At 37.1% G+C, this 14,414-nt stretch overlaps 9 protein-coding genes across 9 annotated transcripts; 6 read left to right on the top strand and 3 right to left on the bottom strand.

Annotated features, from left to right (window-relative positions):
- Window positions 1-854: 854 nt before the first annotated feature.
- TOP1 (DNA topoisomerase 1) lies at window positions 855-3,116 on the top strand (the record flags this gene model as incomplete). The annotated part of the gene is made up of 1 exon (XM_003676104.1): window positions 855-3,116. One exon carries the CDS (start codon window positions 855-857, stop codon window positions 3,114-3,116), a length of 2,262 nt encoding a protein of 753 aa, XP_003676152.1.
- Window positions 3,117-3,545: 429 nt separating this feature from the next.
- CSI2 (Csi2p) lies at window positions 3,546-4,577 on the top strand (the record flags this gene model as incomplete). Its single annotated transcript, XM_003676103.1, has 1 exon — window positions 3,546-4,577. The coding sequence occupies one exon, from the start codon at window positions 3,546-3,548 to the stop codon at window positions 4,575-4,577; it is 1,032 nt and encodes a 343-aa protein (XP_003676151.1).
- A 65-nt stretch (window positions 4,578-4,642) lies between these two features.
- Window positions 4,643-5,275, bottom strand: COQ10 (ubiquinone-binding protein COQ10; the record flags this gene model as incomplete). Its single annotated transcript, XM_003676102.1, has 1 exon — window positions 4,643-5,275. The coding sequence occupies one exon, from the start codon at window positions 5,273-5,275 to the stop codon at window positions 4,643-4,645; it is 633 nt and encodes a 210-aa protein (XP_003676150.1).
- Window positions 5,276-5,405: 130 nt separating this feature from the next.
- MDM12 (ERMES complex subunit MDM12) lies at window positions 5,406-6,224 on the top strand (the record flags this gene model as incomplete). The annotated part of the gene is made up of 1 exon (XM_003676101.1): window positions 5,406-6,224. The coding sequence occupies one exon, from the start codon at window positions 5,406-5,408 to the stop codon at window positions 6,222-6,224; it is 819 nt and encodes a 272-aa protein (XP_003676149.1).
- A 238-nt stretch (window positions 6,225-6,462) lies between these two features.
- Window positions 6,463-8,001, top strand: MVP1 (Mvp1p; the record flags this gene model as incomplete). The annotated part of the gene is made up of 1 exon (XM_003676100.1): window positions 6,463-8,001. The coding sequence occupies one exon, from the start codon at window positions 6,463-6,465 to the stop codon at window positions 7,999-8,001; it is 1,539 nt and encodes a 512-aa protein (XP_003676148.1).
- Window positions 8,002-8,142: 141 nt separating this feature from the next.
- On the bottom strand, window positions 8,143-9,237 carry RCL1 (rRNA-processing endoribonuclease; the record flags this gene model as incomplete). The annotated part of the gene is made up of 1 exon (XM_003676099.1): window positions 8,143-9,237. The coding sequence occupies one exon, from the start codon at window positions 9,235-9,237 to the stop codon at window positions 8,143-8,145; it is 1,095 nt and encodes a 364-aa protein (XP_003676147.1).
- A 316-nt stretch (window positions 9,238-9,553) lies between these two features.
- Window positions 9,554-11,668, bottom strand: PLB3 (lysophospholipase; the record flags this gene model as incomplete). Its single annotated transcript, XM_003676098.1, has 1 exon — window positions 9,554-11,668. The coding sequence occupies one exon, from the start codon at window positions 11,666-11,668 to the stop codon at window positions 9,554-9,556; it is 2,115 nt and encodes a 704-aa protein (XP_003676146.1).
- A 425-nt stretch (window positions 11,669-12,093) lies between these two features.
- HTZ1 (histone H2AZ) lies at window positions 12,094-12,489 on the top strand (the record flags this gene model as incomplete). Its single annotated transcript, XM_003676097.1, has 1 exon — window positions 12,094-12,489. One exon carries the CDS (start codon window positions 12,094-12,096, stop codon window positions 12,487-12,489), a length of 396 nt encoding a protein of 131 aa, XP_003676145.1.
- A 351-nt stretch (window positions 12,490-12,840) lies between these two features.
- HRD1 (E3 ubiquitin-protein ligase HRD1) lies at window positions 12,841-14,373 on the top strand (the record flags this gene model as incomplete). Its single annotated transcript, XM_003676096.1, has 1 exon — window positions 12,841-14,373. The coding sequence occupies one exon, from the start codon at window positions 12,841-12,843 to the stop codon at window positions 14,371-14,373; it is 1,533 nt and encodes a 510-aa protein (XP_003676144.1).
- Window positions 14,374-14,414: the final 41 nt, after the last annotated feature.

Here is a 14,414-nt window from a genome sequence, read left to right as displayed (position 1 = left end):
TTAAACACAAAAACAAAAACAATAAAACAGCTTACTTAAGCGGGCAGGGTCTGTGACAGCATGTAACATGTTGGTAATAGTTCAAGTATACGATTGTATTCCAGTAATTGTTGAGTTGTTCTTAGAAGGGGATACGCAGGCAACTCCTACTATTTCAGCTAAAGTTTGACGTTTATCTATAAAACTGTACTCGGTTTTTGAAAGGATTCTCACCTCAGAAGAAGTCTATTTATACTACTTCAACCTTGGTGAAGTTGCATTCTCTCTTGTACTTGCTCTCAACTCTATCCCAAATTATAAATCACGTGAGAAAATATCATAACTTAGCTGCTATCATATATAACGTCAATTCTGGCCACATGTTTCGCAACATACCGTTATGTGAACATAGGAGGTCCCAATAGCAAGAGTTCCAAGTTATCTAAGGAGGAAGATGCACGTCTTGCGTACCTTCAACAGAATCTACTTTAAAAGTACAGGCGCACAACTTAAACTTGGTTGACTTTCTCCATACCTCGTACAACTTCCGTTGAAATAGCTGGCCCAAACCAGCCACTTTTCAATTAGTGTCTCGGATAGGATGGGATCTACAAGACATCGATTATTTATTCTTTGGCTCTATTTAAAGGATTTCCCTACAAATGGCCGTTGGACATATAATTCACGACGAATGGCGTCTTTTCCGAACATCAACGTGTCGCGTTTTTTGCATTTTTTTTTCTTTGGACTATTAAATACAAATAGATACACGTTAGCATGGATGGATTATTTGAGTTTTGTTGGTTGGCTGATTTAGAGATACGACGCCATCCCATTGTAACAATTCCTTTGACGTGCGACGTATTGCTAGGAATATGACAACCGATTATCAAGGTAGAAAGAGGGACGAGGCAGATGAAGCCGATGAAGAAAATGTTCCCTTATCACAAGTTTCAAAGAGAAGAAAATTGAAAAATGAAGACGTTAAGGATGAGTCCGAAAGTGATGATGAGTCATTGGCTTCTATATTTAAGAAGAAATCTAAGGAGAAATTGAAGAAAGTTAAGCTGGAAGAAAAGGATGAAGATGCTACTGCGGATGGTAAGGAGACTGTCAAGAAGGTTACTAAAACATCCAAGAAGGTGAAGAAGGAGAAGAAAACCGTCAAGGACGAAAGTGAACAGGATCAAAATGACGAGGAAGAGGAAAATGGAGAGTACAAGTGGTGGGAAAATGAAAATGAAGATGATTCTATTAAATGGACTACATTGAAACATAACGGTGTAGTGATTCCACCCCCATATGAGCCATTACCTTCTCACATTAAACTTTATTACGATGGGAAACCTGTAGATCTGCCACCGGAGGCCGAGGAAGTTGCTGGCTTTTACGGTGCAATGTTGGAAACAGATCATGCCAAGAATCCTGTTTTCCAAAAGAATTTCTTCCAGGACTTCTTAGAGGTCTTGAAGACTGCAGGTGGAACTAAAAACGGAATTACAATTGAAAAATTTGAAAAATGTGACTTTACCAAGATGTTCGATTACTTTGAATTATTGAAGGAAGAAAAGAAGAAATTAACTTCCCAGGAAAAGAAACAAATCCGTCTTGATAGAGAGAAAGCGGAAGAAAAATACAAATTTTGTGAATTGGATGGTAGAAAGGAACAAGTCGGGAATTTTAAAGTGGAACCACCTGGATTATTCAGAGGTCGTGGTGCTCATCCAAAGACTGGTAAATTAAAGAGAAGAGTTCAACCAGAAGATATTATTTTGAATCTGGATAAAGATGCTCCAATTCCTGAAGCACCAGAGGGGCACCATTGGGGTGAAATTAGAAATGATAATAGTGTTCAATGGTTAGCCATGTGGAGAGAAAATATTTTCAATTCCGTCAAGTATGTGAGGTTGGCTGCAAACTCTTCGTTGAAAGGACAAAGTGATTATAAGAAATTTGAAAAAGCTCGACAACTGAAGGACCACATTGATGCAATTCGTAAAGACTATAAGAAGCAACTGAAAAGTGAAGTAATGTTAGAACGTCAAAAGGCTGTAGCAATTTATTTAATTGATGTCTTCGCGTTAAGAGCTGGTGGTGAAAAATCCGAAGATGAAGCTGATACGGTTGGTTGTTGTTCTCTACGATATGAGCATGTTACTTTAAAGCCACCAAACACGGTTGTCTTTGATTTCTTGGGTAAAGATTCTATTCGTTTCTATCAAGAAGTCGAAGTAGACAAAAAGGTATTTAAGAATTTGAAAATATTCAAGAGACCTCCAAAGCAACCTGGCCACCAATTGTTTGACCGTTTGGATCCATCAACTTTAAACAAACATTTACAAAATTACATGCCAGGTTTGAGTGCCAAAGTTTTCCGTACTTACAATGCATCAAAGACTATGCAAGATCAGTTAGATTTGATTCCAAATGAAGGGTCTGTGGCAGAAAAGTTGTTGAGATATAATGCTGCTAATAGAACTGTGGCTATCTTATGTAACCATCAAAGGACAGTAACTAAAGGACATGCACAATCGGTGCAAAAGGCCAATGATAAGATAAAAGAATTGGAATGGCAAAAGATAAGACTGAAAAAAGCTTTACTTCAACTAGAACCGGAACGTTTGAAAAAAAATCCAGCTTATTTTGAAGAGATTGAAGATATGACCAAGGAAGATGAAGCAGAAATTCATAGAAGAATTATTGAGAGGGAAATTGAGAAATATCACAAGAAATTTGCTAGAGAAAACGATAAGAGAAAGTTTGAAAAGGAGGAACTGTTACCTGAGTCTCAATTGAAAGAATGGTTAGATGGCGTCGATGAATTGAAAAAGCAATACAAGGAAGAGCTAAAGACTGGCGTTGTCGAATTAAAACCTACTATGAACACGGTTGAGAAGATAGAAAAACAGATTGAACGATTAGATAACAGAATACAGACTAACTCCATTCAATTGAAAGATAAAGAAGAAAATTCTCAAGTGTCTTTAGGGACCTCCAAGATCAATTATATTGATCCAAGATTAACAGTGGTCTTCTGTAAGAAATACGACGTCCCAATCGAGAAGATTTTCACAAAGACTCTAAGAGAGAAGTTTAAATGGGCCATTGAATCAGTCGATGAGAACTGGAGATTCTAAAGGACTAGTTACATAAGTAAACCACTATATATGACCAATTAATAGAAGGGAAATTTAGAATACAGAAGATAAGACATCGTCGCTAATTATGTGGCTTGCTTCAAATTCGTTATTATTCGCGTCAAAAGCATTTGGCGTTTCATTCAAATGAACGCGAAAAAGTTGAAATGAAAATATCAACACGAAAAGTTTCAGAAGCATTCTGCCTGAACTGCCATTAGAAGGCTTCTCAATTTTGGCGTAATATCCACTTCAGGAAATTGATCTTTTGATCTAGAAATGCATCCTTGATTGTGTGTTTTCCTTCTTCCAATATATATACTCAAATGAATGCTAAATGGCTTCTCTTTATGAATGCCTCGTATTATTAAGAGGATCAGCGCAAAAGAGTTGACATCCCAAGACTAAAGACACAGTACGCCTTTAACCATGATGTTCCATCAAAGGAGAGTTATTTCCATCTTTCTCACAGCCATATTTCTAATGGGTGTTGCTAGTAGTGCTGATACGAAAACCACTGCCACCACAACCAAAGCAACTAAGACAACAGGTCTGCCGAAGTTGATAACTACAACTAGCACAACCAGCACAACCTCATCAAAAACCACGGCAAAGAGCACAGCAACTAGTTCCGGTACCCATAAATCTGCATCTAATTTGCCAAAGGTCACTAGTGGTAGTAGTACTTCATCCACCGTCGAATCCGCATCCTATTCGTCATCTACAATCAGCTCAACTCCAATTACAATCCCTAATACTAATGGAAACCATAACATTTACCATACAAATTATACTGACGGAACAGTCTTCATTGCATTCGGAAGCTGTTTGCTGTTTATAACGTTAATACTTTCAGTGGTGTGGGCCGTCTTAGGCCTTAAAGCATGGAGGGATGAACGTAAAGAATACCAACTAAGAGCGTTAGAGGAAAAATATCAATACGATCCTTTCCAATTACAAAATGAAATTGATGATAGTAGAAGTAATAGTGATAACGATTCTCAAAGTGACATTTCTGAGGAGTATTTGAAACAGAAATCGTCCAGGATGTCATTTTACAGTTTAGGTACTGCCTCTGCTTTAAATCTGTTGAACCCCAAAGCTAATGATAAATATTCTGATGATGACACAAATAAGATTAATAGTGCGGCAAGTAATTTCAGGAAATCTATGTTTATTTCGCCAACGGAAATATTACAGCAAGATATCCCATTTAATAACGACAGTAGTATTTTTGATTCCGCTATAAGTACACCAAAGGGCGAACAAACCTCAACAACTCAAGTAATTGCCAATCCAGATAATAATAATTGGGGCTTATTGAATGACAGCTCATTCCAAGGACTTGGGTTAAAACTTGACTCTGAACTTCCTTCTAGTAATGAAAATAACCAGAAGAAGAAGAATTACAGACCTCCAAGTGCGCATTTAGATCAATTATTAGATCAAGATAGTGCTTAAATTCATGTTTCTCATTTATAGAATATATAAAAAATCAAATTAATATCGTTTTTTTATTATTATTTTCAATAATCTCTCGACGATGATGATGATGATGATGACACAGATTTTAAAGGATCCAGTCTTTTCAACTCAAATACTCGTTTCTCAAATGCATCCATCACTAACTTTGTCACTGATTTGGCAAATATTGATGAAACAGCATTATATAACCTTGATTTAAATTTAAATCGTAATGATAATTCCACTTCTGTTGTTTGCGGTCTCCTGGGATGTGGTCTAATTGTCCATTTCGAATATAATAAATGAAATAAATTGTGTGAAAGTGAATTTGCCTCCACTGTAAAATCCCTGTCAGCCAAAAGATCCTTGCAACTTACTTCACAAACAAATTTCTCATCGTATTGTTTAAAACCTACCCTTAATCCAGCAATTGTTGGTTTCCCATCCAAAAGATTTCTTTTTTCCACAAATGACTCTGTACAGTAGGGAATAAACTTGTAATACTGTGAGACTTCTGATACTACATTATATACATCAGTTGGTGGGGAATTGATAGTCTTCAGCAATGTGTATCGTTGCTCTTTTACCTCGGGGCTTCCTAGGGATAAACCAAATAAGTTTCGCCTACCGACAGTTCCAAGTGATTTCCCATACACCTTCTTCAATAAAGTACAATGCACACTTATTATTGACATTTATTTGGTTCTGTTCCCACCGACAAAGGTGTTGAACCCAACGTCCAACTATACAAAATTAGTAATTTTTTAAAATTAATCAGTTCTGATAGGTAGGTGCATTCCACAAATAGCAACCCTCAACGAAAAGATGTCATTCAATATCAATTGGAGTGAAATAGGCAGTGATGCTAGCATTAGTGAGGCTGTCAAAGATCATTTGAGCTCATACCTACAGAATGTCTCACTCCCGAGCTTTGTTAACAACTTGAAGATCACGGATTTTTCCTTTGGAGCCATTGCACCAACGATAATACTGAAGGAGATTACAGATCCCTTACCTGACTTCTATGAGTCTGTCAATGAGGGTTTAGTCGAAGGAGATGAGGGCTGGACGATACCTTCGCCGAGTGACACACAATTCCTCATAGAAGTGGAATATAAAGGTGATCTTTTTGTTACGATGTCTGGGGAGCTAGTATTGAATTATCCAAGTCAAGAGTTTATTAAATTGCCTATTAAACTAGCTGTAACGAATATAGGCTTCCATTCTTTGTGTTTAGTGGCATATTTGGCCAAGCAGATTTTCGTTAGTATATTATGTGATGTTAGTGACCCTATTCTAGATGAGCAGAACTCAGAACCGCTACTAGATCCGAATGGGACGTTCATGGCACCAAAGAAGCCTTTTGAAAGAATATCTATCATAAGAAGTATGAACATTGACACAGAAATCGGTCAGCAATATCAAGGTGAAGGATCTACGTTGAAGAATGTGGGTAAACTAGAGCAATTTCTCTTGGAAAAATTCAAGGATTTATTAAGAAAGGAAATTGCATGGCCAAGCTGGATAAATCTTGATTTGAGTGGTGATAATAATGAAGAAGAGTCCATTGGGGGAGAGGAAGAAGAAGGAACGGGAGATGAAATACAAAGTGATGGAGGGAGTGATGAAACTTCCATTAGTTGATATACGTTCATTAATCAACTGCCATAGGCTTACAAAAGTATCAAGACTGGCACGTATTTAAATCAATTATATAGTAAATTTACTAAATTTATATTCGTTGTATGTCTCCTTCGTTGTCAGTATCGTAAATCAATGAAAAATCGGAAACGACACATTATTCCTTGCAACAAAGCCTCACAGAGGGAGAGACACTTTTAGCAAAAGGCTTTAAAGGAGACTATATCAAAAGAATCACCATATGAATACATTTGGAGATGATGTTGACCCATGGGGGTCAAGAGCAGCGACCAACGAATGGGCTGAAGAAGCAACGACAACCACACAATACCCTACAAACGAACAAACAACGCCAGCAACCATAACAACAGGTTTGAATGCGGTATCATTATCCGGTGATGGTGATCTTTTCAATTCCAAAACAGATATTTTGGAGCAGAGAGTATGGGGGGAGGCACCACCTGATCCAACCCCAAATACAGTGGTTCCAATTATTGAACCTAATATCAATCAGCCACAATCAGGGCCAACCCAAGGTCAAAGTCACGAACAGTCTTCCGAATTGGATCAAAGTGAACTATTCGGTCAGTGGTGTGATCAAATAAGGAAAAGCTACAACCCTCTTGGTCCAGATATTATTACTATTGAAGAGATCCCAGAAAGGGAGGGACTGTTATTCAAGCATACCAATTATTCTGTGAAACATTTAATTGAGTTGCCTGGGCAAGATTCTGCTAAGGATAATTGCGTGGTAAGAAGATATTCTGACTTCCTCTGGTTACAAGAAACCTTATTGAGAAGATATCCCTTTAGAATGGTCCCAGAACTGCCTCCAAAAAAACTTGGATCACAAATCGCAGATAAGATATTTCTGGAAAAGAGAAGGAAAGGTCTTTTGAGGTTTATAAATTTAGTTATGAAACATCCGGTGTTTCAGAAAGATGATTTAGTTCTTACTTTCTTGACAGTGCCAACAGAACTTTCGAATTGGAGAAAGCAGGCTAGTTTTGATACTTCAGATGAATTCATAGATAAAAGAATAGCCGCATCATTTGTAAAAATGTGGCATAAGGGGATTTCTGAACAATGGAACAATGCTGCATCATCCATTGAAAGAACCATGGAGATTTGGTCACGAATTTGTATCTTGGTAGAGAGACATGAAAGGAAGTTAAAGCAAATGGCTCATGAACAATCAATTTTTGGAAGTTTGGTCAATGATTTAAGCAATTTGACTCCAAATTTATACCCAATTGAACAAAGTGATACTGTGTTAGACATTAATAATCATTTCAGTATTATTAAAAAGCACCTGAATAAGACCCAAGATATTGCACAAGATAATGCAACCAAAACATGCAATTCCCTTCTGCCCAAGTTCAAATTATTTACAGATATCTTACTTAGTTTGAGAGGTCTCTTTGAGAGATATAAGATAATGGCAACGAATAATATTCCCCAGTTGCAAAGGCATGTTGTGCTAAACAGAGAAAAATTGGAAGCTATGAAGGGGAAACCTGATGCTAATGGTGTAGAGTATGATAGAATCAAGATGTCAATTACGAGGGATAAGAAAAGTATTTCAGAACAACTTAATAGAGCTTGGCTAGTGAGAAAATGTATATTAGAAGAGTTTACCATTTTCCAAGAGACTCAATTTATGTTAACGAGAGCATTCCAAGATTGGAGTAAACTTAATGCATCCTTTGTTGGTATCAATCTTAATGAATGGGAAAAATTGGAGGAACAACTGGAAGATATGCCGCTCGGGCAAAATTAGTTATGTTTGAAGTAGATTATGCTTACAAAATAAATAACTTTAACGCTACATAACTGAATAAATTGTACACGATTACGTACTTGACAGTTAGATATTATAATTATTTTGTTCTTTCTATATATATATGTTATATATAACATTCTATGCAATTTTTTTATTTGTGTTCGTAAAACCAACACCTTTGATTGTTGCTATCATATCATCACTATTCAGGTCATCAACAGGTTTTAGGAATACTTCAGTGCCGAATACTTTCTTGATATCTCTTAATAAATAAATAAAATTTTCATCAATTTGGTCCTTTGTTATTCTCAATCTACCAATATCTTCTTTCCCAATGACCATGTATACGATTGCTAGGGCCAATTGATTTCTCCCCACTGCTGCACTCATTGATATTTCTTCCAGTAAGCGATATGCGACCAATTGGCCAATATCTTCAGGAACGTCTCCAGCATCCCCAATGGCCTCACTAAAGTAGCACCATCCCTTCTTTGATTGAGCCACCAATGTAATCCCCCACCCAGGACTTTTCCCTGAATTTTCTCCTCTCCAAACGTCAGCTGTAATTTCCACGGGACAACTTAATTTATTCAATACTTTCTTTGCCGAGTCGATCATTCTATTAACCATAGAGGGACTCACTCTGGTAGAATAGGCGACACCTCTCACCGTAGCAATGGTGGGTCTTTCCAATTCATGCATGGTGATAGGTTGTGCAATCAATGAATCCACAACCAAATGGACTTCACCACCCCCATTAGGTGGAGAACCTCTCTTTAAAGTATGTAATGCACATTCTCTACAGCCGAATTTCTCCAAGATGGGCAACAACCCCCATTTTATAGCCTCGATACCTGCGTCTGAATGTGACGCCGTGATACCTTTGAAGATGATGGAGAATTTCTTTTTGGAGAAAGGTGCTAGGTATAACATTGGTTCCACAAAGTATCCTACTGGTTTGGAAGGTGGACAGTTGTGAGTATGTGCGCCCCCAGAAATGATGCCCGGTCTGTAAAGGATGGTGGTACCTGTGTATGATATTTCGATGACGGACCCATTTGTGACGGATTCCATTAGTCTTAGGAATGAGACTTCGTAGTCCTTTAGACCTGGGTTCAAGTCTGTGGAACGAATTTTTTCAATCTTGATCGATTTTCCTGAAAGTGTGGATAGTATAATTCGAAGTCTAAAGTTTTGTGAGCCTTGAAATGTGATGTATGGTTTGGATGACATGATTGGTAATTGTTGTCGTGTGTTATGGAACAAGGTTAGATTGTTAATTGAATGTAGGATTCATATCTGCGATGAGATGAGATGAGCTGAAATTAATTTTATTTTTTTTTCACCAAAAATTTTCCAAGGCCGTAGATAGCGAGTGGCAGTTTGCCTAACACGATAACGAATGTTAGATTATGAATGAACCTGATTAAAGAATGATATTGTGTATTAAGTTTGTAAACGCTGTGTATAAATATATATATGTGTGTGTGTGTGTGTATAAGTCGTTTCTATGCAGGGTTTATCCAGGAGGAAAGGGGAGGTCAGGTTATTATATGAACCCGACCATGAATGTAATTAGACATAGTAAAGCCATAATGACTTTAATATTAATTATTGGTCCACCTGGCATGTTATTATTGTTGTTGTTATTATGAGAGTCTTTCTTCTGGTACGAATGAGGTAAGTCAGAAGCTTGAACAGTATCAGTTTCTTGAGCTTGTTCGACAGCTTCAGAATATTCATCATGATGATGCAATTGGACGTAGGGGTCAGATTTGGCATTAGCATCCGTTCTATTGACCCCAACATTAATGAAAGAATTATGGATATCCTTCTTGTTATCGGGTAATGGAGTGGTGTCCAATGTTCCATTCCAACAATAATTGGTGAAACAAGTGTTACAACCTTCAGGTAAGGTTAAATTCAAAGATTGTTGCTTTCTTCTAATGATGGCACAACCGATACATCCTAAGAAATCAGGATCATCTGTGAAGTTATTTCTTGTTGCTATTTCGAACCCATTGGAGATCATAGCTCTTCTTTGTTCTTCTGTGTATGATAATTTGAACGCACTTTGATTACTTGGGAATGAATATTGTTTATTTGGTAAATAGATGACCAAGGGAGGGATGTATTCCAAATCTGTCAAATTATGAGCGTCACAACCGAAAAATGTTGGTTTTTGATTTAATCCTAAATTGACAAAAGTGTCAGTACCTGGAACGTAGGGGAAAGCCATTCCTTGTCCCTGTCTAACAAATTGTCTTTCAAAAGTGTGTACTAGGGAGGACCCATCTGGCCATGCCAATTTCATATCCATTGAGTTATCGATGGCGAATACTATATCCAAATCTCTTTCACGTTGAATTAGGGGTAATAATGGGATATTTTCATCATCTTCACCTCCATCCACTAGATATAATGATTTTGAATTAACGATACTCTTTGTATAGTTTGCGTCGATGAAATTTGCATCTTTAAATGGATTTGGATGATATGTAGCGACGTCATTAAAATCTTGTGAAATATCCTTTAAGAAATGTGTTGCCAATTTTGTAATGAATCCTGGTAAATGTAAATTTGTAGAATTTATTCTTAATAAAAATTGATTGAAAAGTGTAGATGAAGTACCCATAATGAAGGCAGTATTATCAAATCCCTGGACACATCTTTGTGAATCAATGGGTTTCCCAGCAGATACATTTGTACCCAAGAATTTGACATCAGTGAAAGTGTTCAATGAAGGATCCCAAGATCCCATTTCAAAAGGGTTGAATTCAAACACAGTAGCATTCAAATTCAAGACTTTGGAACCTGGGTATCTTCCATCAGCCACTGAAATGGGGAAGGGCATTTGACCCTCTGTGAAAACGGGGGAATCCCTTAAAGAAGACCAAGTATATGCGACCCCACCTCTATACAAAGATGGGAAGAATTTATAAGATAGTGCTCTTCCCCAAACGTCGGCCAGCGAGGTATCAAACCCGGCCTTTTGTTTATCCTGTAGAGCATCCGAGATGTGATCCCATCTTCTTGCTGATTTGAAAATATTTTTCCCACCTGGTGAGACTATTGATTCAGATAAATCCCAAATGGAATCAGATTCATTAAAATTATCAATGATGGACTGTACAGAGGTCCAGTTATTATAAGCCAGGGTACCAACCAACCAGTTACCCCCCGAAGCACCACTTAAATATGTAGTTGATTGTAACAAACCGCCCAGACCATGATGTTGAGCGCCTCTTGTTCTATTATCCATTGCGGCGAGGATACCAGCGCCTGTGAGCATGGATCTATAACCACCACCAGAGACAGCGATCCCTATCTTTGGTTGTGATGCTGAATCGGAGCCCATTAGGGACGATAGTAATGCAGCGGTGTCGAAAGAAGAGGATGTGTTGAGGGATGTTAGAGATCTATTTAGGAATTGAAGCAATGGTTCTCTTGTGTTTTGCATTCTTTTCTGTAGCCAGAGGGACTCGTTGTGGGAGATGGAGTCTGCCTCTCTTATGAGGGAGAAGTCCTCGTTGAAAGCGGACCCCAGGGCTTGCTTACAGTCCATGTATGATGGGGCATAGCTGTTTGATGGAGCCCAAGCGTATGCAGTGTGTGAGAGCGAGACTATGATATATACGAAGCAGTAAAGCGGTATGAGTATCATGATGGTAGCGATATATGTGATGTGAGCGATGGTAGTATAAGAGGGACCAGATAGACAGACAGATGGATGGTATATGAGTGGGAATGTATATATATATATAAGTGAAATATATTTCGCGATCAACCCACGTATACTTTTGGCGCCCAGCAACGAAAGCGAAACGAAGGGGAAACGTAATGGCGCAGCAGAAAATAATGGCAATTATATGTCCCAAAAGGGGAATTCTCGTTCTTTCGTGATTCCGTCACTCTTTACGGAAATTCTGCCGTCTCACGCGACATCCGTCGCTAACGATAATTCGGGCGCGAAAACAAATAACAACAAAACAAACAAAACAAACAAACAAATGGTAATAACACAGCTCTACCTGTATCTACAACTGCAAACACACAGACGCACACACATACACACATACTCGATCACTCATGTCCGGAAAAGTACACGGTGGGAAAGGGAAATCCAGCGGAGACGCTGCTGGACTAAGAGCTCAGTCCTCTTCCGCAAAGGCAGGGCTGCAATTCCCCGTCGGGAGAATCAAACGTTATTTGAAGAGAAACGCATCAGGGAAAGTAAGAGTCGGGTCTAAAGCCGCCATCTATTTGACCGCTGTGCTGGAGTATTTGACCGCAGAAGTCCTGGAATTGGCAGGTAATGCAGCAAAGGATTTGAAAGTAAAGAGAATTACTCCAAGACATCTACAATTGGCTATTAGAGGGGATGACGAATTGGATTCATTGATTAGAGCTACCATCGCTTCAGGTGGTGTTTTGCCTCATATAAATAAAGCTCTCCTATTGAAAGTGGAACAAAAGAAGAAATAAGAACATAAATAGCCTCCCTTACTCTATCTCATACCTTCGTCATTTGAAATGCTTGACAAACTTCAAAAAAAAAATTTGTATCACTATTTCCCTCTAAAAAAATAATAATAATAATAATATCTATACTATACTATACTATATCATACTATAACAACCTGTGTATTCCTTTGTACTTTGTTGTTTGTCTTAAATCTACATAATTTACCCGGTATTTGTAATTCTCATTTTGGCATACGTAAGGATTATCTATTGAACTAACACCAGATTAAGGTCCGGTTGTCATTTAAACAGGTGTTCAATCTCTAGCTAGAGCCTCGCAAACCACATATCATATCCATATCCATATCCATAATGCTCCAGACAAGAAGAAGTCAACTCATCGCATTCACAGCAATAATATATGTATTGACAATATCATGTATTATAAATTCCGCAATAAAGAGTACCTCTTTCTTACATCTTTCATTAAAATTAAATCAAGGGTTTAACGTTATGATAATAACCATTTTCATCCTATTAAACGCATTATTACTTTGGAAGTTCTTAAATTTCCTTCTGTTTAAAGAATTAAGACTCATTGAACAAGAACATATAATGGAAAGATTACCCTTTACAATTATAAATTTCATATTCATTTCCACAATGTTTAATGAAAAATTCTTTATTACAATGGCCTTTTATGGGTTTATCCTACTATACATGAAAATCTTCTATTGGATTTTAAAGGATAGATTGGAGTTCCTAATTCAATCAAATACAAATTATTCAGTTTCAAGATTTATCTTTTCCAAATTTTATCTTAATTTAATAATATTGTCCACAATCAATTTACAATTAATTAAAACTTGTATCCCATTGAATTATGAATTTTTAAAGAAATTATACTTAAATTCCACTTCCATTTTACAAAGTTTAATAAATTATTCCTCCCCCTCATCAACACACGCTTCAAATTTTAATCTGGGGGTAAATCCAATTTATCTAATGTTAGCGATGGAATTTGCCATCCTTTTAATCAATTTCATTAACCTATTCCTTCATTCAATATTGTCATTATATGAAATTTATAAATCAAACCAATATGATCAATTAAATGCAATCATTGAAGACATTGAAGACGAAAATGATGATGATGATGACACACCAGCAGATTTCAACGGTTTGGAAAATAAATTCATTTACGAAAAGATAATCGATCTGTTCACAAGATCATTAATGACTATGATCCACATTTCTTTAGCATTGCCATTGAATTTACCCATGATTGTCCTCAAAGATATAATATGGGATTTAATATCATTATATCAAAATTGTAAAATATTATTCCAAATTTTGAAAAATAACAAGAATTTAGATTCAAAATTACCAGATATGATCCCTGAAGATCTTCAAGATTCAGATAACGTTTGTATCGTATGCATGGATGATTTGTTATCCGAAGAACACAAGAAGAAAAAGGCAAAGAGACTACCTTGTGGTCATTTCTTACATTTATCATGTTTGAAAAATTGGATGGAAAGATCACAAACTTGTCCTATCTGTAGACTACCTGTATTTGATGAATCTGGGAACGTTAAAGAGTCAGAACGTCCTGCAACAGCTGCTGATGCTGATGTTGATGTTGATGTTGCCGCTGCTCAACCTCCATCCACATCTTCTTCACCTTCCATTCCTCACTCACCTATCCAAGAGACACTTGAACCTGAAGAAGCATCCATCGATAACAACACCTGGTACTCTTTCCCCATTACACACATCAATAAAGATAAGAGTGTCATTTCATTCGAATTGAGGGACGACAAGGAAAGTTCAGAGACGGTTCAATTAATAAGAGAGACCAAGACTGAAAATGTCATAATACCAGATGATCATATACATACATAACAAAAATAGATAATAAATAGATTCATGAAAAGCATAAAAAT

The sequence above is a fragment of the Naumovozyma castellii genome, chromosome 4 (genome assembly GCF_000237345.1).
Source record: "Naumovozyma castellii chromosome 4, complete genome".
NCBI classification, from domain to species: Eukaryota; Fungi; Ascomycota; class Saccharomycetes; order Saccharomycetales; family Saccharomycetaceae; genus Naumovozyma; species Naumovozyma castellii.
This window is presented reverse-complemented; position numbering and strand designations above follow the sequence as displayed.